Here is a 27,101-nt window from a genome sequence, read left to right on the forward strand (position 1 = left end):
TCACAGCAGGATATTGTGTGAGTCAGAAAGACCCTCACTTAAATATTGACAGCCACAGATGGTGGTGACATAGGTGAGGCCCCTGAAAGAGAGGTGACACTGAGAAAAAACAGGCTGGTAAGCACTGAGCGAAGCCTGCGTTCAAACTCTAAATTCTCTTGCCAAATACATATGTACTCTTTCTACTACAGAAAGCACACTCCCCTGGGCTTGATTTCTTACATATGTAGACTATTATTTACAAGTGTTTTCACAAAGTGATTTTTATTTGCAGATCACACACAAGTATGAAGGAGTTGTAGAGGGACCAAAGCAGTCCAGCCTTCTGTGAAATAAGTCAGAGCTTCTACAGAAATCTGCAATCCCATTCTCTGGGAGATCCACAGTTGGACTCCAGCCAGAGACAAGGACACACCTCTGAGGACAAAACAGGCACCTTCTGCCAAGTCCCGGCAGGATCGATGTAAGCTTTCTAGTACAGAGAGCAATCTATAGGTGTAAGCTTTCTAGTACAGAGCAAGCAGTGATCATCTTTGAAGTTGTTACCATGACTTCTGTATGGCATCTGATTCTCCAATCTGTCCTGAGTCGCAGCCAGAAAAGGAGGAGACGGTGGGAGTCAAGTCCCTGTAGAAATCAATGGAGTTGTTGGGGGCTTTGTTCCTTTCCTTGTGCCAAATGGGATGGGACTCTGGCACAAACACTCTCAGTCAATCCCGAAAACAGTTCTGAGGGCCAAGAAATTACTTCATAAGGGAGAGGGAGGGAGAAGAGGAGGTGCCGGGCCCCTGGGGGAGTCCTTTTATATGCTGTGGTATGAGATTTGATTATCTCTATCTGATTTGTGTGATTTCTGATTCTGTTGGTCATAAAGTACTCCGGGTTTTAAAAATCTGGATCAATTTTTAGCCTGGTGACCTGCCTCTACACAGTGCTTGGAGATTCAATTCCCTCAGACAGTTCAGTATGAAACTCTACATTCCCTCAGGATGGTATTTTGTCTTAAGGGGCACTGTCTTTCCTTTTTTAAAACCTGTGATTCTAACTTATTTTCATCATCAAGCTTAAGTAGAAACATCAGTTATAGATGAGGGAGAATGATGATTTCATTTACGAGAGTGTGAACCTAAGTGTTGCTACTATCATCAAACAATGTATAAAACTCATCATACTATTTTCACCCCACCAGGAGCACTGTTTCTTTTGTCTAAAAATGTATGTTTTTTAACCTCTAGGGATTCAATATATTCTGAAACTGAATGAACTTACTTTTAAACAATCCCCAAGAATTCCCAGGCTGCTAAACATTGGGGTTGTATTTCCAACTATGGCATATGCTCTCTGTTTTCTGACAAGTCAAAGAATCTAGAATATACACCAAAGGCCATGTTTTACTGTGATATATTCTAAGACAGGTGATCTAAACAAAAATGTGAAACTTTCATGTGTTCATTTAATTTCCTGTAATTTATACAACTTACAGGAAAATACAGTTGTAGAATTTTTAAAACTGAACATTAAAATAATAAATAAAAAGAGGACATATATATATATATATATGTTTGTTTGGTTTGTTATGTTCTTTAGACTGGGTTTTGCCATGTATCCTGTGCTGCCATCAAACTTATTACATAGTGTAGGCTAACCTCTGATTTCTGATACTTACACTTCTGCCTGTACTGTGTTAGATTATAGATTTATACCACCATACCCAGCAGTCAGGCTAGGCCTTAAGGATATTTTCAAAGCAAAAAAAAAAAAAAAAGCAGGAGAAGACACACTCTGCAGACAGGAGGGATGAGCCAAGGTAAATAAGAGGCAGAGAAATAAGTCAGTACATCCCATAGGAGCATGTGGTGGGAGAGATAGAAGCCTCAGGGGCAGAAGTGACAATACAGTATCAAGTCAGACATGCTAAAACACCAAGCTTAGATTACTCTGCTATATCTCTTAAATGTTCTAAGCAACGCTGTGAATACAAAAAGAATGCCCTATTTTTCTCAGCAAAGCCTTGCCAACACTCAGTAAGCTTCAATTTAAACAGAGCACACAGATGTTTACACTCAGTCCAGAAATTTGAGAATTTTCATCAGGATACACAAAAATTGAGTCTGGAAGTTTGTGGTCTAACAAGCCCTCCTACTCAGAAGCAAAGGAATTACTGAGGAAACACTGTTCAGGGGAGCAATATGAAAGCACACTTTCAGAGATGAAGGGAAACGGCCTTCTCACCCAGGACAACCAATCAAGGCTGTAAGTCAGCAGTTTGGCTGCTCCAAGCCACACCCAGATAGATGCGCTTAGTTGATGCAGTGCTGTAAACAAAGAAAAGAAAGATGTTTATGTCAATGACCACACACCGGAACTTATGGCTACTAAAGCAATGTTTCACGACTTCAAAATAGGACTGTGGCCCAACAAGGTTCTGATTTCTATCAATGGAATTTTTCTCCTATAGTTCTTGGCATTCCAAATCGTAACTTCCATTTTGGGGTATCGGAGTTTGTTGTTGTTGTTGTTGTTGTTGTTGTTATTTTGTTTGTTTGTTTGTTTTTACTGCTGAAAGTTTAAGAAAAGCCACTGATCATTCATCTATATTTAGAGCAGCATGTTAAGAACAAACTTCAAAGATAGAAAGAGTGCAAGAACACAAGAGCTCTGCCCTAAAGTAACTTATTGTGGGCAGTCATCTCTGGAAGCAGACCATCACAGCAGCAAACACACGGGGGCCTCTCCAACAAAAATATTTATGCTGTTAGTTGGCTTAATGTGCCATACCTATTAATGATTTGACCTAGAAGGATAAGAAGTATTTTCTAAGTATTACATGCACATAGGTGCAGTGTATATCTAATTGCTATTGCTTCCCACAGTTGAAAGTGAAGCAAGATTGCGAGTGGCTAAGCATATTCACGTCATAAAATTTTACTAAATTGTAAGCTAATAGAAATATAAAAACTAGCCTGAACAAAAAAATTAAGTATAGCCAGGCATGGTAGTGCATGCCTTTACTCTCACACTGAAGAGGCAGAGACAGTAGGATCTCTGAGTTCAAGGTCAGCCTCGTCTACATAGTGAGTTCTGAACCAGCCAGAGCTACATAGTAAGACCCTCTATCAAATAAAAAGAAACAAATGAAAATTAATGATAATGACAATTTGTGTTTTTGTATAATGACTGCAATCAACAGTGTTCATTTTTATCTTTGACCTGGCCATTCATTTCTGCCTGTCTGAAGTTGTTGCTAGGTCCGTCTCAGAAGGCATTTTCACTGAAATGGATTTACAAAAGCTTCAACGTCTTGACCAGGACAGAATGCTTGCGTGGGTGTTGAGGAAATGTTCTGCATCTCATTTACTTATTCTGGGGATTCGTCCTTATGCTATCTCTGTTGCACATGGGATAATTATTTCACTGAGATACGGAGCCATAGACAAGCTGCTTACATCAGTCATCATATAGGGGAAAGGAAAATTCCAAATTCTAGAATGCTTTACTCTTTATTTCAGACAAGAAAGCTACATTGTTCTTATTCGTATGTTACTTTTATGCTTAGCATGCGGAGCTCTTGAAGGCAGAAAAGCTAACCCAAGATTGAAATATAAATGTAAGCATCTGATTTTCATCACATGGTGCCACTCTTATCATCTCCAAAGTTATTTTACAGACTCTTAAGTCACAAATCTTCAACCAAATTAAGGTCCCTGGTTCCTTCCTCATCTTTGCTCCTAGAATGTTAACTACGGCATATGTTTGGTTACATTTCCTTTTGCACAGCCTAGATTTCAGCAGTCCAACATTTTAATCATGTTTTTGACAGTTCTCAGGCCTTGGTCTTTGTAGTAGCTCCTGATAGAATTTTTAATCTTGTTTCAACCAATGTTTTAACATCTATTGTCTTTTAACCTGAGGACTAAGGGGGGAATCTTTCTCCTTGCTGTCTACACAAGTGTATGGCTTCTGGCATCAGGGGGCCTACATGTTTCCTGTCACTGTCCCTCTGTCTTGTTGGCTCATATTAACTGTTCTGAATCTTGACAACTTGACATGGCCAAGTGCTCTGTCCCTTTTTCACTTGCACAACTTAAGCTCTCTTGTTAGCTACATCCCAGATGTGATCTTGAATTTCTTTTTTTTTTTCTTTTTTTTTTTCTTTCTTTCTTTCTTTCTTTTTTTTTTTGTTTTTTTTTTGTTTTTTTTTGTTTTTTTTTGTTTTTCCATACAGGGTTTCTCTGTGTAGCCTTGGCTGGCCTGGACCTGCTTTGTAGACCAGGCTGGCCTCGAACTCACAGCGATCCACCTGCCTCTGCCTCCTGAGTGCTGGGATGAATTTCATTAACCTTCCTAGAAGGTGCTAATTCCTCTCCTTGCTCTGTTGTGTCCTGTGGCAGTGGGCAAACACTTCTTCACTGGCCCATTGCTGTTTTCTTGTTGCTGTCTCTACCCGTAGTCTCTTCTTTTCTTGTCACCTGTTCCTGCATGAGCAGCAGACTCACTCTCTCTGCTGCTAGACCATATTCCAGTAACTCTCAAGTCTACATCTCTTGTATCATCTGATGATCGTCTAAACTCAGGCCCATAGTTATAGCTACAACCTGAGTATGTCCAAAATGGACATCCTCCAGACTCCATGTATGTAATGTGCACAAAGTGGAAAACTGAAACTTGCATTCACTGCTGTGTGACCGTCCTTGCTCTGTTATTGAATTACTAGTTTGACCTAGACTCAATTAGTCATTTCAGGCATCTTGTGTTGTTCCCTCTTATGCTGGCATCACATAATTTCTAACTGCTGTTATCATGTATGCAAACCAAATATCTTTTGATTTACTACTTCTCTAAAATCGCTCATCCGTGTTTGTGTCTCTAGTTTTAGTTAATACCTTTAACTTGAGCTATTGTTCTTCTCTTAACCTCACTACCTAACCTAACAATGCCAGGTAGCTATTTATAAAGCATGCACGTAAGGCTGGAAGTCTCCGTTAAGACTTCTCACTCTATCTGCTGATCCACAGGCAGAAAGAAGGCAGAGAGGAAGATGCATTGGTCCAGGCCTCATCAGCTTCCGAAACCTTAAAGGCTACTCCCAGTGACACACCTCCTTCAACAAGGCTGCATCTCTTCTCACAAGGTCATACTTCCTGATCCTTTTACTCCTTCCAAACAGTCCTGCATGCCAGTGACTAGGCATTCCACTTTATAAGCCTATGGGTCCCATCCTTATTCAAATCACCACAACGACATATAGCAAGCATTGACCTATAAGATAAACACATCTCAGATTGTGACACTAAGTAGTTGTACATGTAAAACCTGGATTGTGCATCAACTAGTGATGATAGCTATGTGTTTCAGAGGCAGAGTTTACCATCACTAAGGGAAACAGACATTGACGTCAAAAGGGGCTACACACACCAGAAGTATATGATTTTGTTTTTCATTTTGAAAGAGAAAAAGGAAAGTGCTGGAGCTCCAGAGAAGACAAATAGAACAATGATGACAATGAGGGGAACGTATCAAATTGAGTGCACAGCAGAAGAATATGAAACTTCAAAAACAGAGTTTCTGGAGAGAAAGAAAAGATTACAAACAAAACCATTTTATGTCAAAGTTGGCTATTGATAACTGTGTTATAATGTCCTTCAAAATGAACTTGTAGAAAATAATATCAAAGAAAAACTCACTGAAAAGGTTTGAAAAGTCAAGTGAGAATGGCTCCTTGCAAATAATGCAAACTCGTCAAAATGTTTACATGATGAAAATTAAGGAATAATCATTTACATGAACTTCTTTTCTGCAATGATTGGTAAAAGTAGTTGAAAGGAAGATGTTGTTAGCCCAACAAGAGATACTATGCTGCCAAATAAAGACAACTGAAAAACACCCTTAAATATCCAAAGTCTCAGAAGTATACCACTCTTGAAACAGTCATAAAAAGACATAGTCAGAAAATGTTTATGTGATAAAACAAAGCAAAGAAAGTAGGTTATAAAGCAAGTTAGTGAAATATCATATTTTATCCCATAAATATTGTAATTATTACTTTTTTAGCTTGAGTTAAAAAACAAAAGTAAAATAGATATTAATCAAGTCATTTTTCACAAATTATATGGATATACAGATACAATTTTCTACATGCATATACAGGAAGTAAAAAGTTATATATGAAAATATTAATATAGATGAAAAGTTCTGGTTTTGTTTTTATATGTAGTTTGGTTGGGGGATTTTTATTTAATTTTACATTTGGCTAATAGCTAAGAAATAAGATCAAATTTAATGATTTAAGAACAAATGATTATAATTATAATATTAAAAATGATAATTGGTTCTAAGTAAGGCTGAAATGTTCATTTGACAATAAAATCAAATTAAAAAATCATCTGTCAGAATATAATGTACTGATAACAATTCAGCATGAAACACAGAAAATCAGTGTCTCATTGGCAGAAAGAGTTAAATCAAGTAAACAATCACATTCGTGTTCCTACTCTTTTCTGTGGACTCAAAATACCATAATGAAATAATAAAAAAACCAAACATTTTTAGTAGCCAAAACTGGCCATGGGGTAAAGGTAGGGGTATTCCCATCCTCTTCAATTCAAAAAATGCAAACTAAAAATAATAAAGTATTCCTTATATTGGCATTATGGAAAAATTTAGTGCTTCTTGGAATATAGATGAAACTGATGACAATAAAACTTTGTAGAGATGATGAAAACAACTGAAGTAGACATGCATGTTACTCCTCTCCACTGGTCTTTCCTGTAATATTTCTTGGTCTCAGATCATTATTTAAACATGGGCACAGAGAACCGCTTATAGAACGTTTATTATAGTATTACTTGAAAAGATAAAAATTAGAAACAGGTATGCATGAGTTAACAAGGAAGTAGATTAATCAGTGTGCTAGAACATAAATAAAGCACCATCTTGGCATTGTTCGCTGCAGAACTCCGTGTGTTCAAGAATGCAAACACCACTAGCGGCATAGGGCACTCTCCAATCAACAGTTTCATGAATAAATCAAATTTCAGGGAAATCCATACTAAATCATTCCATACAGAGAAACCTTCCATTAATTCAAAGATAAATTATTTTTGGTCTAAATATAAGAGGATATCATATTAAAAGTCCAGGGGCAAAACGGAGGAAAAAGAACATTTTTGTTTATTTCCTACATTTTCAAAAGTCTAAGTGGTATTCACTTTGAAATAATAAATCTACGTGTGTCCAGACCAAAGCATGGTTGATAGTAGGAATGAAAATAAAACGTAAAACCCAGTTGTTTATATGAGTGGGAAGAGGCAGGCTAGGAATAAAATGTAGATGCCCAATGCAGTGAGTAAGAAAATGGGAAACCACCAAGACAGCAAAATCAGCATGCAGTGAACACAACTGACATAGCTTCACAGGAAAACAACTGGGGTCAGGTGGCGGACCACATGGAATGCCTGCAGCTTGCAGCAGTTGGGGGTTGGGTGGAAAGTGAAAAAAAGACTTAGCTCGCTCGTCTCCTATTCTTTCTGGGTCATGTTAATCATCCTGATGAAGCATGGTGTTTTCTTCACAGAATAATATGATCGCCCATCAACCATCTCACAGGTCTGTGTTAACAGTAATAGAGATATTGACGATTCCTGGTAGAAGGGAGCATGGACAGGTTCACCAGACTCTCACCAGGGTTTCCAACCCTACTGCCTCCTCTAGCTGCCAGGCATAATAATCTCAGGATACACTAATGTATAGGGAAGGTGTCATTTTAACCGTGAGATTCCACAGTTCAGCACCCACATAGTCCTCCTTCATGAGGATGTTAAGGGTTTTGTGGCAAGGCAGCTGTCCGAGGATCACGTGTGTTCCTGTGAGTAACCCTTCACCCACACTTCTGTGAATACAATGAACTCATTGATTTACCAAGTTAAACTTTGGTGGATTTCCTACGCTGGACTGTGTATGCTTTGAATGAGAAATGCCTCCTATAGGCTCTGGTATTTGAACATATGGTGGCGCTAAGGAGGCGTGGCCTTATGGAGGAAGTATATCACTGGAGATGAGCTGTGGGAGCTTCTGCCTCATGCCACTTCCGGTTCTCTCTCCCTCCCTCCCTCCCTCCCTCCCTCCCTCCCTCCCTCTCTCTCTCTCTCTCTCTCTCTCTCTCTCTCTCTCTCTCTCTCTCTCTCTCTCTCTCTCTCTCCCTGATTCCTGCTTTCCTTTGAAATCTGCACTCTGGCTACCATCTCCACTGCTTACTGCCATGCAGTCAGTCAGTCACTGGTGTTTTACCTGAGATGAACAGATCAGTGTTTGCCCATGTTTCCGCAGGTAAAGTTAACTCAGCAATCCCCTCTGAAGAGATACAGGGAAAGACAGGCTTCATGCTCAGTGCTCAGTATCCATCCAAATGCAGACCACTGGAAAGAAGGAACCAAGAGAGTTAGTTAGCTTGGGCCTAATTTAGATGCTGCTGCCATTCTCCTCATATCAGATCCAGTCTGACTCCTTGGCAAAAGATTCTGGGGCAGAAAGTGATATGTGGGATGAGGGAAAGAAACAATGATAGCATCAACAGTCCCCACTGTGCACATGGCCTTGGGAAGCAGGTGGGGTCAAGTGAATTGGAGACTTGTGTGATTCCACTGTATGTTTACAAAATTATACAAATCCATTTATGTAAAACTAAAATCAATAACAAACTAAAGTTCCTTTAAAAATAACCTTTAACAGTAAATTTTAAAATGTACAAATATTTAAAGCAAAAAGTTTATCATTGTTAAACTGAAAATGAGATAATTGCCAAACTATTACACAAGTAAAATCTAACATGTAGTTTATAGAATCAATGGAGTTGGAAAGAAACATAAAAGTCAGAAAGTATAAAACAGTACCAAAAATAAAGATTATGCTACATGTTGACAACCTTGTATCAGGATACAAGGATACTCTGTATTAATTTTCTTTTTAATGCTCACTTATGTATCAACAAAAGGCAAAGGGGTTGAGGATTGAGGAGAACATGGCCCAACCAATCAACTAAGCAGGGCTCACAGGGCCTCACAGAGATGGAAGCTTCAATCCCAGAGGCCCCATGGGACTGGTAGGTCCTCTGCGGCTATGTTACGGTTGTTAGCATGGGGTTTAAGGGGGACTCCTGACAGTGAGAGTGGGGGGGTTATGTCTGACTCCTTTGCTTGTTCTTGGGGCCCTTTTCCTCCTACTAGATTGCCTTGCCTAGCCTTGAGGTGAGGTTTTGTGCCTGGTCTTATTGTATCTTGTTGTGCCTTGTTTTGTTTATAATCCTTGAAGGCCTGCTCTTTTCTGAGAGGGAGTCAGGGATTAGGGGAGTGGGGTGGGGTTGTTGGACCTGGGGGGGGGGGGAAAGTGTGGGGAACTGGGATGGGAGGGGTGGAGGGAGGGGGAGCTGCAGTTGGGATGTCTTGTATGAGAGAATAATAAATACATTTTTAAATAAATATATACTCTCACACCAAGAACAATAAAAGCACTTCTCAGGGTACTGATACCAGCTTTGTCTGATACAAAATATCTCCACCTTTCAGTCGAGACCCTCAAATGCACATATTAATTACACTAGCATAAAATAAAATGGCCTGAATTGGGGAATTTTTAAAAATGTGAACGTACATGCTTTAAGAAATTATTTATAACAGCATTCAAATTGCCCAGAGTAATGGAAAATTATCCTACTCTTGTTTTTAGCATGGTATGAAAAAAAGGCATGTGCTAAATGACAGAGACTAGTGTGTGTGTGTGTGTGTGTGTGTGTGTGTGTGTGTGTGTGTGTGTGTCTGTAGTGAATAGAAGACAAATGGAGAAAGAATGCAAACACTTATGAAGAATATCCTTTGGGAACTTTAATCTCTCTCTCATTTATCTTAGCACAAAACTGAACATAAATACAATACAATATAAACAAGAGAGATCTGCCAGCAGCCGCTCTATATGATTTTTAAGATAATTTATTGCAATGGAGACCAACTACTGCCATTCCCGATTGGCTGCCACTACGTCGCCAGTGACCTCATGTTCCTACCAGTGCACCCACGCCTTCCCTCCATGACAGTGAAATCATGTGGAAACATGAGCAGAAATCGAGTCCTTTTGGTTGTTCTGCAAGGTGCCTGGTCACAGGGGTAGGGTCAGTGCTGTCACAGCCTGGTGGTTCTTGGACCTTTGAAACTGGTGCCTGGGAAGACTGTGAAAGAGTTTACAACTGTACTCTAAGTCTGCAAGTGGAACTTAATGGGCCACTCTGGTGGGAGTTTGAAAAACCAGAATACTGACTTAAAAAAAAAAAAACAGACAATTAAGGCCTGGCACATGAGGTTTCAGAGAAAAACAATCCATAGTCATGAATTGGGTGGGTGCAATCTCTGTTAACAATCTAGTGATGCCCTGACAGCATTTTGCAAAGTTGAGAGAATGGGATCAAAATCAGGTCATTTAACAGAGGAAATTCTGAGGCAGCCTAGAACCAATCAATGGGTGGGTGGGTGCTGTTTAACGCTATTCACCAGATTTATAGTGAGAGGCAAAGAAGGCATACAGAAGGAAAGGGAAGTGTGCAGTGTGAGAGCACACGTGCAGTGCAGCTCTTAGACAAGCTCAGTGTGGGAAATTTGTCATTCTAACTGGTAAATAGGTTATGGTTATGAGATAAGAATGGAACCCTGCCCTGGTATTATAGGAAAGGTGAGTTGAGTCACGACCCCATATATACAAGTGTGGGTTACTTTCATTTGAAGAGAAAGTGTTCCCTGGCATTGCACTGGTAACATAAGAAAAGGCTTTCTAGGATATACCCCACAGGAAAGGACAGGCACATTCATGCAAGCAACAGACTGTGGTATAGGCCGCACAGGGCTCATTTGTTTTGGTTTGATTCATTTTGGAATGGTTTGGTTTGGTTTTGGTTTCAGTTTTTGGTTTTTGGTTTTTGGTTTTCCAAGGCAGGGTTTCTTGATGTAGCCTTGGTTGTCCTAGACTTGCTTTGTAGATCAGGCTGGCCTCGAACTCACAGCGATCCATCTGCCTCTGCCTCCCAAACACTGGGATTAAAAGTGTGTGGCTCTTTTATAGTATAGAGAATACAAGGGTGACCAGACCATTAAGGTTTGCACCAAGATTTCAGAGAAAAGGTTATTATGTACGGCAATGCGTTGCAGGCTTAGGTTTCTGGCACACAGACCCTGAAGTGGGTGCTGTGTGAAGCTGTGCAGCTGAAGACTGAATTGCAATGGAGATCTCAGAATGATTAAAAATTCCAAGAAGTGGAGCTGGCCTAAGAGAAAAGCCATGTGCCTCATGGAACCAGGCCATAGTGGCAGGGCCATCAGAGTGTAGATGATACCGCCACATGTCCCTGATGCCAGACATCTACATGCAGGAAATAAGTCCTGGTTAATGATTTGCTTTGGCTTTCTCTTCAAATCCTATACTCCTGTTTCTCATTTATTGAATAAGGAACATTTACTCTATGATATTGTATATTTGAAGAATAAAATTTGTTGGTTGGTTGGTTGGTTGGTTGTGATAGGGGCTCACAGTTAAAGTACTGCCTTAACTCTGAGAAGAGACTATGGAATGTTGGAAATGTAAAGGCATGGGGACTCTTAAAATTGAACAAATTATTTTTTGCTTTATGGGCTTATAGCAGCCAGTAGTGGACTGCCCCAGTTTGAATTTCAATTGTCCTGCACAGCCTAATGTTTAAAAATTTGATTTCAAAATAATTACTTTATTTTTGACAGTTTGTAAGCATCTTTGGGACATGTGGCCTAGTCCGTAACAGAAGGTCATTTGGGAGAAAGCCTAGAAGATCATAAGCACTTTTGTGTCTGACCTAAATTTCTTCCTCTTGGCTACTGCAGTGGCGGACCTTCTTCCATTGTAGAAATGCATGCTTGCCTTCAGCAGCTATGATACTTATATCCTTTGGAAATTTTACAATTAAAATGAAGATGATTACTTGCTTTTTTGCTTACTTATATCTACCATTGATAAGAACTATGCCAGAGAACACTTAAAATAGAGACAACAAATATCATACATCGGATAAAGACAGTGCCTCAGTTTGATAGATTCTAGGTGGTCTATAGGTCACTATGAACCTTATGACACAATTTTTTCTCAGGTAATATTTGAGAACTGGTCCTAAATGTTTGCAATAGCTGTGATGTGTTTAATTCTATATTCCAAAAAAAATAATTTATGACATTAGTGTCTCTATTTGAAGTTATTCAATGTATGAGTATTATTAGTTATCCATTCAGAGGCTTCCAAGAGGATTTTCAAGCTAGTTGGTTAATTTATACAAATTAAAAGAAAAATAAGAAGAAGAAAATGAAAGATGGAAGGAAAGGAGGGAGGAGGAAAGGTAGGGGAGTTTTTACATTTGTATCATATCTACGTTATGCCTTACAACATTTGCACTAGATCACAGGCAAAAGGCCTAGAAGCAACACACTTAAAACATCTTTAGTAGTAGATTCCTATGGTTTGGGTCTACTTGGAAGCCAAGAGGAGAGGTCGACACAAACCACAGTGAAAGACCAGAAAAGATCAGACTGCACAAAGAGCCTTTAGTTCAGTCACGTCGCCTTTAGTTTCTCTGTCATTTATAAATACACCTCACACCAGGAAAGAGACCCCGGAGATGGTGCAGAAGCTTCAACCGAAAAGTCACTGAGAATGCCAATTATCCAAATCATGACATTTTCTTCATAGTGACTACATGTTGTAAGATGTAAAGTATGTTTTATTTTCTGTTACATCTATAATTTGATTCTTAGATACAAACATCTTCATTCCACAACAAAGTGAGAAATAACAGGGTCAAACTAGTTCTTACAAAACTGCTGTGAGATACTCTTACTGCACATTACCAGGTTCAACAGAATGCCAGAGAAGGAGACACAGGATGAGCAAGAGAGGTGATGACAGGGGATAAAAGTACCCTTGAATGTTGCTTTGTATGTCCAAGGGATGGACAAGAATGACAGCCCAGGCTGCCATGACTCCAAGCAAAGCTACTCCTGGCAAGTGCCTTTGTCCTGCTCTCTCTTATATTTTACCTGCCCATTAATATTAGATCGATCTTCACACTCTCTATTTGACAACTCTAAATGTTCAGGCCTATCCTTAGATGGTGGTAGGTCTTCTTACCCCAGTGATTCTGCAGCTTAGGAGAGAAAAAGAGGTAATTCAAAACGTATGACTAGGTTTCTGCTATATGGGAAACTAGGGAGGCTTGTTCCAAAAGGGAAGAAAACCAGTGAAAAGAGGGAAGCTCTTGTGAGGCTGTTGGTTTTTTGTCAGCTTAATATAGGTCTAGACATATCTAGGGAAAAGGGATGTCAATTGAGACAGTATCACCCATAAAAATTATTCTGTAGAAAAGTATGTGAAGAATTTTCTTGATGGATGGTGAGGGCCCAGCCAAATCTGGGTGGTGCCATCCCTGGGCAGGTGGTCCCAGGGTGTGTCAGAAAGAAAACAGAACAAGCCAGAGTGAGCCAACCAGAAGCATAACTCCTCCTTGGCCTATACCTCAGTTCCGGCTTCCAAGATCCTGTCTTGACTTTCTGTCCTGACTCCCTGCAGTGATGGATTGTGAATTAAGAGTCTCCAGATGAAATAAAGTCTTTGCTCCCCAAGTTGCTTGTGTTCCTCTTCTCCATAATATCGACAGAAGCCCTAACTACGACACCTTTCTTATTCCCACAGGTGAAACCACATGTGTCCATGACACTATGAAGAACAGGAAGATACGTGAGATTTCCCATATAAAGTGTCAAATGCAACTTGACATTTATAGAGGTTCAACTATGGTAGTCATCAAGTGAAGGGTTCACACAATATGAGAAATGAAATAAGTTGCAATTAAATATATCCAAAAAGCTAAAATAAAAGATAAATACTTTGAGTTTGAAAGACATTCAAAGGATAAACAATATTCTTAAATATTTTTATTTATTCTTTGGTAATATCAAACACGTATACAACGTATCTTGATGACACCTAACCCAAATATCCCCTTTAACTCTACCTGGACCCAACCAATACATCCTCCTTTTATGTCTTTCTCCTCCTCCTCTTTTGTTTCTGCTTCTGATTCTGTTTTATAACTCACTGGTTCTAGCTAGTGCTTTCTACATGTGCATGGGTGTGGGACTATCCATGCTCAGAGCAGAGGCAGACTGCCTCCCCTGGAGCCATCACTTACCAATAGCTCTTCAGCTAAAACTGGACCCCTTGAACTGCCATGAGAAACACCCGGACAATAGTTCCCAGTATCATCCTCCATCCTTCAGCTCTTACATTCTTCTCCTGTTCCTGAATGTTCCTTGAGCCTCAGGTAGGAAGTTGCTGATAAAAAAAAAAAAGTCGCATTTAAGGTAGAGCATGGAACAGTCACTTCTGGAGCACTCAAAAGACAAGCTCTGCAGGTCACTTTCTCCTCTGCTGCAAATCCTATCTGTGGAGAATGGGAGAGGGCAGTGAGAACCTGTTGAAAGCGGTTGTGCACATGCTGTATAAGTTTCTACATAACAGAGGAAGCAAGCCTAGAAATAAAAATGTAACAGTAACAGCAAGAAGGCATGCTATCGGGAAAAGCCCAGAGCAGTAAAAAAGACCTGCAGAAGAGATCTAACCCACACTGCCCTAGGTGTGATGGTTTCTGATGCCACCATTAGCTCTTATTGAGAACTTGGCCCCCTTGTGATATGGAAGCAAGAATGGCACTGGTCAGGAAAAATGTTGGTTACCTTTTCCCTCCAAGGGCAACAGGGGACTGACTGACTGGACATGCTAGTCAGATCTCTAAAAGCACTCACTCATAATCAACTCTGTTATACATCAGCTGATGATCAGCACAGGACATTGAAACTGAATAAGCTCTTAAAGAATGAGCTGGAGGAAATCTCCATAATATTTTCTCCCTTAACTTCTAAAGAACTTTCCCCAAACGATGTCCTCATAAGCATTTCACTGAAGCTTGAGGAACTGACTAAAAAAGTCTCTGTTCATAATTAAATACGTTAAGAAAAATCAGTGTTCTTATGTCAGCAGCATTCCTTTTTCAGTTTCTCAATAAATCTCTGCTCAACCTCTCCTACAAACAGTACAACGTTGTATAGCAGGGATGATGTGAAGTTCGGATCGCTTGATTCCTATACGTATGGGCTTTTGAACATTTTGTTGAGGTGAAAGAAATCTAAGGAAAGGACTGTGAACCAGGTAGGATACGATAATGGCAAAAGGAAAATAAGAGCAAACTTCAGGTGAAAGCTAAGGAAGCAGAAATTATTCCTGTAGCATGGATGGGGGACAAGGTTTATGGTCATAGAGTGGTACCACTGAGCTGGGCCTGGAGAACTACACATGATTTCTACAGCTACGCATAGAAGCTGATAGGAGAGCAAGTGAAATTAATAGTGCAATAAAAAGAACAAATGTTGAAATCTTCCACACTAGAAATCATATCATAAAACGTAGGCCAGAGACCTAACTCAACCTTCCATTCAGCAGAATTTGAAGACTTGACTTTGAACAAGGTTAAGAGTCTTTCTATATTATCCCAGTTCGGGAGGACTGAGATTTCCTCTCTCCAATTAATGATCTCTTCATCTGCACCCTGCCCATCACTCTCTCTCTCTCTCTCTCTCTCTCTCTCTCTCTCTCTCTCTCTCTCTCTCTCTCTCTCCATTCATGCCAAAGTGTATATTGATGCACAAGATGACCCCAGCAGTATGAGCCGGGGACAGGGTACCCTCTCTGTGAGATGATAATTGATTCACACAGGAATTTGCCTCTCCCTTGGCCTCATGAGTTCCAGATCCAAAGCGAGTCCTGACTGCAGCCTTTATTAACTGAGAGAGTCGAAGTCGATTGTCATCAAGGAAAGGAATTTATGAAAAGAGCCAAGAGTACTCGAAATGCCTCAAACATAACTTTCTTAGATTTGACTCCCTCTAGAGCACATTGAAGGAAAAGTCTTCATTAGTAAAAAGATCTCTTTTTCAGGGCACATGTTAAAAATGGAAAGTCCACGTGTTAAAATTAACTCTCCTCCAAAGAAAAACAAATAGACACAAAGGCAAGGCACTTTGGTCTTTCTTAATGGGTAGAGCTCGAGTGATTTAAACCTCTGTCACGTTTACATGCAGGTGCCAGCGCCAGAGATCTCTGGAGTAAGGTCATTAATGACTGCCTGTGTGATTTAAAGTCTTAAAATTCCAAATTCACAATAATAGCTTTAGCATGAGACCGCTAGTTTCTGTTATCAGCTCATATTTAATAAATTCTCTCAAATCAGATAAACCTATCATCATGAAAGATTTATTTCTCCAATTTGAAGTGTATGAACCCAGCTCTGTGAGAATCTGCTTCTTGTATCCAGAAAGCACACATATTCACTGGTAAATGCATAAATGGTAAGTGTTTTTTATGGCAAGTATACTTGTATTAGTTCCATATTATGAAGGACTACAGCAAGGACTCGCTCAGTTCTCACAGACTTTAACATTAGAATGCATGTAAAAGCGCTCTTTCATTTGCTTTGCATGTTAAATATCAGTACATTTGTTGAACATGAAAATGTCTTCAGTGACCCTGAAGCAGCTGTACCACACATCATTTCAAACAGAAATATGTCTAAGGGTCTGTAACAGGACTCCAAGCTTAGGTAGGCAACTTCACCAAATTATTTTTGTTTTACTGTCACATTAGGAAGCCTATAAATAAATATGTATATACTATACATAATATTTTCTAGAGATATATACATTTTATATAATAGTCATTTTGAAGAAACTTATTAATATACAATAGCAGGCATTATTACAATTACAGACAAGTGCGAACAAACACAAAGTTCATTTACATAAAGAAATTTGTAAATAAGAGAAAAGAAAGCATAAAATGTAGTGTGAATAATAACAATCACCTGAATATATTTAAAAAATCCTTTTTCTCTTAAAAAAAACTACACCTCTTATTTTTGGCAAAAAAAAAAAAATGGCACTTTATATCATACTTTCTCAGTAATGTTCTTCCTGCAAAAAGCTCATGCTAGTCTCTGGGTCCTCAGCTATTAGTTGATAAATAAAGTACTTTGACTTGTCTCCCAATATTAATAATTAACTTGATTGATTAATATACATTGAAGGGATAGAGCAAAGGCATGCTGGTGGGAACCTCACAGATCAGTTATTTATTTGAACACCAGGGAGGAATCAGGAGTTCATTTTGACTCCCCTGAACACGGAAGGCAGATAATTACATACCTCCTGAAGAACTAGAGGAAGAAAAAAATAATCCAGTTTTTCACAACTCGCAAACCGTAGTGACTAATCTTTCTAATATTGTATTACACGGTCTTGTGATGTCTCCTGATAGCAGTAGACCGTCTCCCATTCCACGGGCTGGACTTGCTTGACTTTCTGTTTATTTAACTGACACTTGTTTGAAAAGCTGGGTGCTTCTTATCCCTTTGAGTCACACACTGAGTCTGGGAGCCTCTGCTAGGGCACTTTTAGCACCTCATTAATTACGAACTGTAGCAAAGTCCTGCTGTTTTGCAACTCCTGCTGCCTTTGTTGGGAAATCACAAGCCCTTGCTAGAATGAGAAGGCAGAGCAAGAGTTATCAGCCAAATGTTCAGTTTGGCTGCTTCTTACAAAGGCTAATCATCTTGAGGTCTTGTAGTTTCTGTAGATATTCAAGCTAGATTAGCTTACTCTTTGGAGCTTGGGAGTTCCTTTAAGCTAAGCACCAGGGGTATCTAGGGAGTATTAGTGTGTGTGTGTGTGTGTGTGTGTGTGTGTGTGTGTGTGTGTGTGTGTGTGTGTGTCTTCCTGTAAGATCCAGGAGTTAAATAAACATCAAAGTTACTCCTAAGGATTGGAGATGTAATGGGAAAGTGTCCCCTGGTTCCCACAGGCAAGGTTTCTGAGGGGAGCTCAGGGTACCATCCATAGGCAATTAGAGCACTCACAGGGTACTTAGCACCTTCCTGCCCAAGTTCCTCATTTGTCCCTCTCTCCATGTGCTCTCTGTTGCTGTTTACTTGTTGGATGGGCAAACCCTGAGCTCCTCGCCACAGAGAGTAAATCAATTAATAAACCCCTCAGAAGCTGTGCTCTGCAGTGTCTCTCACTGTAACACTGTGCCACGTGGCTCACACAGCTTTGTATGGAGACACTGGAGATTCTTGCATCATGTAAAGAAACTGTATCTTTTTGGAGTGGACATTCCTCATTCTGACAATCACATAAAAATGAAATCAACTGAGGTTTAGCAGGCCATGGCCTGAAGAACAACTTCTCTTTCCGTTTGTACTCACTCACAAGACTTCGCTAATCATTCTGATTACAACTAGTCCACCCATGGCTGGCTATCACGGTTTAAAGGCATCTTTGCAGCAGCTCTTTTTTCCAAGCAAGGAGAGTGTCTAAGGTTCTTTGCTCTTCTACGTGTCTCCATGCTTCTTGATAATGAGCCAGGGGCTTAGCTGATTGGAGCCCCGCTTCCTCCTCCATATTTTGGAATCTTTGCCTCAGCTCACAGTTTCTCCTTTGCATGTTTTCCTCTTCACCTTTTGTCACCTGACAAAGATTGTGACAACTCCAGGCCAACATGCTTGCCTGCAAGGCCACCAGATTGAAACAAACTGAGAGGTAGGCTAAATACACAGACAACCACTTTTTCTGCAAAGTCAGGCTTAGAATTCAGGAGTTCCAGCCATTCGTGGTGGCACACATTTGCGGAGGCAAAAGCAGGAGGATTGCTATGAGATTGAGGCCAACCTGGTCGACAAAGCAAGTCCAGGACAGCTAAGGCTACACAGAGAAACCCTACCTTGAAAAGCCAAAAGATGAATGAGTGAATGGATGAAAGAAAAGAATTCAGGGGTTCCAGCAACATAGACTCTGTTTTGTTTTGTTTTCTTCTCTTCAGCAGGGGTTTAAGTGACCCTTCTCTTTAGGTCCATTTGAGCATGAGCAGAACGGTGAGTCCCCACCCTGGGGCACACTTGGATCTCCCAGGGAACATTTAAGTCATAGAGATACCTAGTTCCCATTCGACAGCTCTGACAGAACTATGTTGGGGTTATTTTGTTTGTTTGGTTGGTTGGTTGGTTGGTTGGTTTTGATCTTTGGTTTTTTATTTGCTTTTTTGAGACAGGGTTTCTCTGTGTAGCCTTGGCTTTCCTGGACTTGCTTTGTAGAGCAGGCTAGCCTTGAGCTCACAGTGATCCACCTGCCTCTGTCTACCAAGTGCTGGGATTAAAGGCATGCACCACCATGCCCGGCTCTAACTTAACTATGTTGTAACAGAGAGCTCACTTCCAAGCTCTTGGGTGGCTATGTGTCAGGACACAGATTCTTTAAGTCTCATATAACTGGAGGAAAGGGTTAAAATGACTGCATAGAGTTTGACTGAGTAAGGCTATGGTGGAGCCTGGGAGTCCAAGGCTTCAACAGGTTTCCAGCTGTTACTGGTCCTGTGGATCCTTGGTCCACCTATAAAACCTATTAAACAGAGTGATTGAGAATGGAGCATGGACTGAAGCTACTGTCTCTTTCAACTCTCATGCAGAGAGTGCTTCTTCAGTCAATTTTGGGGGAGGCAAGAATAACTGCTGTGTACATCTTCCTTTGAAAAAACATTCAACATCTGAACTGTCCTTTTGCAAAACTGCCATCATATTTAGACTAAACGGTTCAGATCTAATTTAATATTCAAGGCTTCCATGATGGGCACCTTAGTTGCACTGGCTTAATTGGGTTCATTTTCTTTATAGTTGAAGAGTACCTTTCTTTCAATCATGAATAGTTGGTACAGAAGAGCCTATCTGTTCTTAACTTCATAAATAAGTTGTAAGCTTCTGAAAACTGTGCTCTTGATTTCTCACTGTTAATATTTTTATGCTTACTATCTGCTTGGTAAGCACTTAACTTGCGCACTGGTGGGCTCTGTAGAAGTAGAATCCAAGTGGATTTTATTCATCAGAGTAATTTTAAAAATAAATAAGTGAATTTAGCAATGCAAAAATAAATAATATATAAACACAATGCCTTATTTTTTTAGTAGGTTATTTTTTTCATTAAGTTCAGCTGAAAAATAAAAACAGAATCAGTCTGTGAAGCAAATTCATATGGATTTTCTTAGTTATAAAAACAAATACAGCCTTTAGTTACTACTCTGCATTCAAAAATACTGCCTTCTCTCAATTAAAATCAGAAGTCACCTGACCATAGACTTCACAAATGGAGAATATATGAATGCCAGTAAACAATTATTAAAAAGAACTAGAACCAAAGTTTTTGGCCCAAGAAAACTGACAAAGTTCTAATTGTTTTAAAGCATATGAGCAGTCCTTAGGTTAAAAGGAGGATGGAAACCAAGGTCAAGGTCAACGTAGCCCTGTAGTATAGAAAGGTTAGAGCATCGGGGAGTGAACAGATGAACTGCTTGAGGAGTGAACCCCTCTCAGGCACCAGAGATGCAGCTGCACGATGGAAGAGCCACAACCCCCCTAATGTGTAATGGAGCAGCATTCAGAACCTTGGTGTGGTAAGCGGCAACCCAGCTGCAAAGAGACTTAACTTCGCCAAGAGCACATCAATGGAGTCACGTAATCTTCTAGGTATTAATGCCCATATTCAAAATAGCGTGACAGATGTTGAAGAGCTAAATGATCTCCTCCAATCCTCTCAGCTCTAGACAGGGTCTCACTATGCAATTCTAATTGTTCTGGAACTCATTATGTAGACCAAGCTGACCTCAATTCTTAGACAATCCCCCCACAAACACACACCCAAGCACTGAGTCACCCCACCTCACTTCCTTTGGAATTTCAGCTCATCAGAGAAGCCTTATGTTGGCATGATTGGCCGTTCAATGGACATTAACTAACATTTATTTTGGGAACATTGTAAAGGAGAATCAAAATTCTCTCACCGCAAACTCATTAGAAGCACCATGTGCACTGGTCGCTCAAGTCTTCCCCCTCAGTTGAGGTTGCAAGCCTGTTTTCTCTTGTCTTCCACTTCCTATGAATTGGCAGACACTGCACAGAGCACCCATATAACAGACCAGTAAGCCCCTGAAGAAGTGGTGATGTGGAATCCTGAGACTATATCAATAGCATAGCATCCAAAGAAGGAGATGTAGACCAGACTGGGGCACTTGCCGAGTGGGAAAGAGTAGGTTAGTCTCTCTCCAGGACTCCCTGTGTCCTCTGAAGTACATGTACCTCAATCTACTTTGGCATGTGCTTTCTTCCCAGTGGATTACATTGACCTTAAGAGGTGGGAGCGCAGGGAAATCCTCGGATCACTGGGAGCTGTCCTTAGAAGTGATAATGGCCATCCTGGGGCCTCCAAGCTCTCTACACAGCAACAGGAAGTTGTGACAAGACCAAGCCAAGTCCTTGAATCATCCTCACCACAGGAATCTCTCTCTCTCTCTCTTTTTCTCTCTCTCTCTCTTTTGCATGCTCCTGCCATGAGTCAAACTTATGCTGTGAACTGTATAAACCTCTGTTCTTTATAAAGTTAGCTGTTTCCAATATTTCATCATAGTCATGAAACGTGCAAGACCACAGAAAATAATTATTTATAATAGACATGATAGCTATGGGCAGCACAAATCTATACTCTCAGAGCTTAGTGGGGGTAAGAATGTAGGAAGAGAATCAGGAGTTCATGGCTAGCCCTGACTGCGGGAGTTCATGGCTAGCCCTGGCTACAGAAGACACTATCTCAAAATGTGCCAAGAATAGCAACAGACAAAAACAACAGAAAAAAAAAAAAAAACAAACTAGACATAGGCACCAGCCAAGGACAATACAGGCGGTAAACCTTAAACCCCTACCCAGATCTAGACAATGGACAGAACACTCTCCACAGTAGAGTGGAGAGTGGGATATTACTTTCTCACATACTCTGGTGCCTCACCTTTGACCGTGTCCCCTGGAGGGGGAGACCTGGTGGCACTCAGAGGAAGGACAGCAGGTTACCAAGCAGAGACTTGATACCCTATGAACATATACAGGGGGAGATAATCCCCGTCAGGAACAGTCATAGGGGAGGGGAATAAGGGGAAAATGGGAGGGAGGGAAGAATGGGAGGATACAAGGGATGGGATAACCATTGAGATGTAACAAGAATAAATTAATAAAGGAGAAAAAAATTTTAAAAAAAAGAAAAAGAAAATACATAAGTTAACTTTTCTTAAAGTGTTTGAATTTGTAAGTGGGATTTTTAAAAAATATTTTACATATATATTTATATTATTACACATATATAAAATGAACTACATACAGCAAGAAGAATCATGAAACAATCAGGAACTATATTAATGTTATATTCATAGTGTGTTGGCTGTTTGTATTGGGAAGCCTTGAAGGAAATGTATTTCCTATCTTGGTGAGTCTAAAATTCTGAATGTAAATCAAAATCATAGCTCATCTCTATCAACTTAAAACATCTATCTAGACCTAAAAACATCTTTTAGAAAATATGGAATGCTTCATGAATTTGTGTGTCATCCTTGTGCAGGGGCCATGCTAATCTTCTCTGTATCATTCCAATTTTAGTGTATGTGCTGCCGAAGTGAGCACATGAGTTAATTGTTAATATCTGGAGCAGCAGGAAATCTATTTTATTTCAAAGAACTCAACTCTTCTATCTTTCAGTCATTCTCACCCGTGTGTCAATGGGACCTTCTGCATTTATTCTTTAAATTATTCTTTCCTTATTTTTATAGTTTTATTTACTCACACACTGCATATGTGTTGGTTTATATATTCGGGAGCCTGTTCTGAGCGAGGGACCCCAAACCTGACAAGGAAAGTGTTAGTAGCTCAGTGACCCATGCTTTGCCCAGTCAGGGACCACATCTGATGAGGGCTCCCTATGTGTTGCCATGACCACAGCAACACTAAAAAGAGAATGTGGTAGACTCAATCCTGGCTCCTTCGAGTATGTTTCTTAAAGTAATTAATGTCAGTTTTGTTCTCATCTTTTCTAAAGAAGTGCTGGGAAATGTGAAGTAGACCTGTATCCAGTAAGCAGAGAGCCAGAGGCGCCATTGTGCTCTGCAGGCCAGTGGTAGAGGGAGACTCCTTCCGCCATTTCTACTAACACTTTAGTCCTAAACAAGATGTGGCTGGCCTCCAGAAGCTCTGTGCTTGAAAAATCTATCAAGTCCCACCAGCACAGAAATAAAGGCCAGTGTATCTTCTGACATCTGATTCCAACTTCCTCATGTACCTAGTACTTCTTGACTCCTGAGGGAAAGTAACATGAAGAATTAAATGCCCAGATGCTTGGGTCTGCCTTCTTTTTTCAGTGTCTGCTCTCTTCCTAGGATACAAAAGGCCCTCCACTTCTACTCTCCTCTGACAATGCTTTGAATTCTCGATTCCTCACTGCACTGTGCTTTTTAGTGAAACTGAATATTTAGACAGCTTAGCTTACATTTATCTACTCATACATCCACATATATACATACACATATGCATATATGAAATGTGACTCTACAAACCACCAAACAAATCCATAATGAGACTATTTGTACTAGAAGTCCAAGAAAAGTAGCTTTGAAACTCACACCAAAACAATGACACTATAGTCTACTGGATGAAGACACTATTATCCTTCAAAGGATAAATGGTTGGGATTCAGCAGTAAGAGTAATTAAAGGGCAATATGATTTTCAGGAAACAAAAGTACATCTATTTCAAGAGTATAAGGTAAGCTCTTTTTCAGTAGAGGCTGCCATCCTTAAATCAGAGTGTAATATAGATATTAATAACCAGTCAAGCATATCTGTGTGTCCACACTGAAGGCTCCCTCTGGGAACCATTTAGAAACTGGTCATAGCCACATCCCCTGGAGGGGGAGACCTGGTGGCACTCAGAAGAAGGATAGCAGGCTACCAAGAAGAGACTTGATACCCTATGAGCATATGCAGGGGGAGGAAATCCACCTCAGTCACAGACATAGGGGAGGGGAGTAAGGGGAAAATGGGAGGAAGGGAGGGAGGAGTAGGAGGATACAAGGGGTGGGATAACCATTGAGATGTACTATGAATAAATTAATAAAATAAAATGGGAAAAGCACAGCAGTTGCATTCCTCTATCAGATAGATTCAGCACTTGTCATTTCCAAGGACACAGCTTCTTTATTCTCCGTAAAATAAAATCACATTCCACAGGGAAAAAAAGAAAAAGAAAAAGAAACTGGTCATAGGAGATAAAAGTAATTTTATGTAATGCTTATTAACAAATATAAATCACAGTAGCGCTTCTTCTTCTTCCTCGGGAAAACACCAAATGGCGGATGACGCCGGTGCAGAGGGAGGGCCCGGAGGACCCGGGGGCCCAGGGTTAGGAGGGCGAGGCGGCTTCCACGGAGGATTCAGCAGCGGCCTTAGGGGCCGCAGTCGTGGCCGAGGCCGTGACCGTGGTCAAGGCCGCGGGGCTCGTGGAGGGAAAGCCGAAGACAAGGAGTGGATCCCCGTCACCAAGCTGGGCCGCCTGGTTAAGGATATGAAGATCAAGTCCTTGGAGGAGACTTATCTGTTCTCCCTGCCCATTAAGGAGTCCGAGATTATTGACTTTTTCCTGGGCGCATCCCTAAAGGATGAGGTTCTCAAGATCATGCCAGTGCAGAAGCAGACATGGGATGGCCAGCAGACCAGATCCAAGGCTTTTGTCGCTATTGGGGACTACAATGGTCACGTTGGTCTTGGTGTTAAGTGCTCCAAGGAGGTAGCCACTGCTATTCGAGGGGCCATCATCTTGGCCAAGCTTTCCATTGTCCCTGTGCGGAGAGGCTACTGGGGGAACAAGATTGGCAAGCCACACACTGTTCCATGCAAGGTGACAGGCCGCTGTGGCTCTGTTTTGGTGCGTCTCATCCCTGCCCCCAGAGGCACTGGCATTGTCTCAGCTCCTGTGCCCAAGAAGCTACTGATGACCAGTATTGATGACTGCTACACATCAGCCAGGGGCTGTACTGCCACCCTGGGCAACTTTGCCAAGGCCACTTTTGATGCCATTTCTAAGACCTACAGCTACCTGACACCCAACCAGAAAGAAACTGTGTTCACCAAGTCTCCTTATCAGGAATTCACTGATCATCTTGTGAAAACCCACACCAGAGTGTCTGTTCAGAGGACCCAGGCTCCAGCTGTGGCTACCACATAAGGGTTTTTACAAGAAAAATAAAGTGGATTAATTCTGTTAAAAAAAAATAAAAATAAAAATAAATCACAGTAGCAATTTTGATAATTTAGAAAGAAATGGTAATGATGCAAAACTCCCAAAGTGCTCTTAGTTTTCTGTCCTAGTGTTCAGGCGTGTGCTGTGCATTCAGTCTTGACACACTTCACGTCCTTTCCAGTCTCCGGAGACATACTAATTGTCAGATGGAGCTATCTTAGAGGCATCTCTCAAGATCTGCTCAGAAGAAAATGATGTATTTAAATAATGTGAGTGCCCTAACGTTTCTTAGGACTATTTGTTTTTAACATAAAATTTTGCTTGTGATGATTTCAAAATGACATGTGATAACTATAAATAATTTCAGTAACACAGACATGAAGGGAAATACAAATATGCATTCACTCACATAGGAGGGAGAAGACAAGTATGCTATTCTTACAGTTATTTGGAAGAAAATCCTCAAGAAATTATTTACTAGAAGCTAGTTTGGGCTTGTATATAAGTATATGATGTCTCTGTTGTTTCTGCCATAACCAATTGTTTCAAGATAATCCATTTTTAGTATACTTTTTATTCTTTGAAATTTTAATACAGTGCTTTTTAAAACTCCTATTCACTTCCCCTTTCTCCTTCTAATTCTTCCCAGATTCACATTCTACCTACAACCTCCACTTCCTCTCAATTTTGGTTCTCCTCCTTCTCTTCCTGCTCCTCCATAACTACAGAGTCCACTTGTGCTCCCTACATATTCATGAGTGGTTGGGCCAGCCACTCAACCAGCGGTTCTCAACCTGTGGGCCGCAACTCCTCTAAGGATTAAATAACTTTTTCATAAAGGTTGTTTAAGACCATCAGAAAACACAGATATTTATATTGTGATTATCAATGGTGGCAAAATAACAGTTACGGAGTAGCAATGAAAATAATCTTATTGTTGAGGGTCACCACAACATGAGGATATGTATTAAATGGTCACAGCACCTTGAAGTCTGAGAACCACTGCCCTAGTAGGTAACCCAACACTCATGAGTACCATGAGTTAAATCTTGAGGGGCCACATCCTTAGAGAAAATTGCCTGTCCTACACCCAGATGTTCAGAACTGCCCAATAGCTCCTCAGCCAGAAGTGAGGGCTCCTGGGCCATTCCATCTTTTGTGCTGGAATGTTGACTGACTTAATTTTTGTAGGTCTTGTGTGAGCATGATTTACTATGGTTCATGAATGTAGGGGGTCCTGCCATTTCAGGAAAACACTGCTTTGCTCCAGCCCTCCCCCATCCTCTGCCTCTTAGAGTCTGTCTCCTCTTCCACACTGGTCCCGGAGCCTTGGTGGAGAAGGACGGAGATACCTGGTATCCTATTTCTACTGAGAATTCACTGACACTCATTCTTTACATTTTAGTCAGCTGTGATTTTTCTGGGTTAAGTACTAAAGATTGATCATACATAGACAAGAAGTTGTTGCACACTGTTCTAGAGGGAGGGATGTCAAAAAACAAGGAGTCAGCATAGTTGGCCTGTGATGATGAGTTCTTCCTCTGTTTCCAAGATGAGATGGCAAGATGGAGCTTCCCAGACATGTCCTCACACAGATAAATGGGCAGAACAATCTATCTAGATTTTCTTTTATAAGGCATTAATCCAAGTTATGAAGGTAGCACTCTCAAGACTTACGAACACATTCAGGCCATAGAACCACATGTCTTAGCTCATTTTCTATCTCTATAACAAAATACTTGAGACTGGGAAATTTATAAAGAGAAATACCTTAAAGATTTTTTTAATTAAAATAGAATTACATTGTCTTCCCCACTCCTTTCTTCCCTTTATCCTTTGCCAA

The 27,101-nt window shown here is 40.5% G+C and overlaps 1 protein-coding gene and 1 long non-coding RNA gene across 3 annotated transcripts in view; one reads left to right on the forward strand and one right to left on the reverse strand.

Moving 5' to 3' along the window:
• Positions 1–285: 285 nt before the first annotated feature.
• The window catches only part of LOC311594238, a 36,413-nt gene continuing 9,597 nt past the window's right edge, over positions 286–27,101 (reverse strand). Inside the window, exons 2-4 of one of the 2 annotated variants that reach the window (XR_014778002.1) lie at positions 8,287–8,414; positions 2,233–2,315; positions 286–627 (exon numbers count right to left, since the gene is read on the reverse strand). This is a non-coding gene — a long non-coding RNA (uncharacterized lncRNA). Of the gene's footprint in view, positions 628–1,594; positions 2,316–8,286; positions 8,415–27,101 lie in introns of those variants that run through there. The other variant, XR_014778003.1, reaches the window with a different exon arrangement.
• LOC311593602 (small ribosomal subunit protein uS5-like) lies at positions 24,345–25,300 on the forward strand. Its single transcript, XM_084774947.1, has one exon. It carries the CDS (start codon positions 24,368–24,370, stop codon positions 25,241–25,243), a length of 876 nt encoding a protein of 291 aa, XP_084631073.1. The 5' UTR covers positions 24,345–24,367; the 3' UTR covers positions 25,244–25,300.

The sequence above is a fragment of the Acomys minous genome, assembly GCF_964271855.1.
Source record: "Acomys minous genome assembly, chromosome: 3".
Taxonomy (NCBI): Eukaryota; Metazoa; Chordata; class Mammalia; order Rodentia; family Muridae; genus Acomys; species Acomys minous.

Bases quoted from the DNA above. Each gene is read 5' to 3' on its own strand.
- LOC311593602 (XM_084774947.1), top strand. From the start codon at position 24,368: ATGGCGGATGACGCCGGTGCAGAGGGAGGGCCCGGAGGACCCGGGGGC.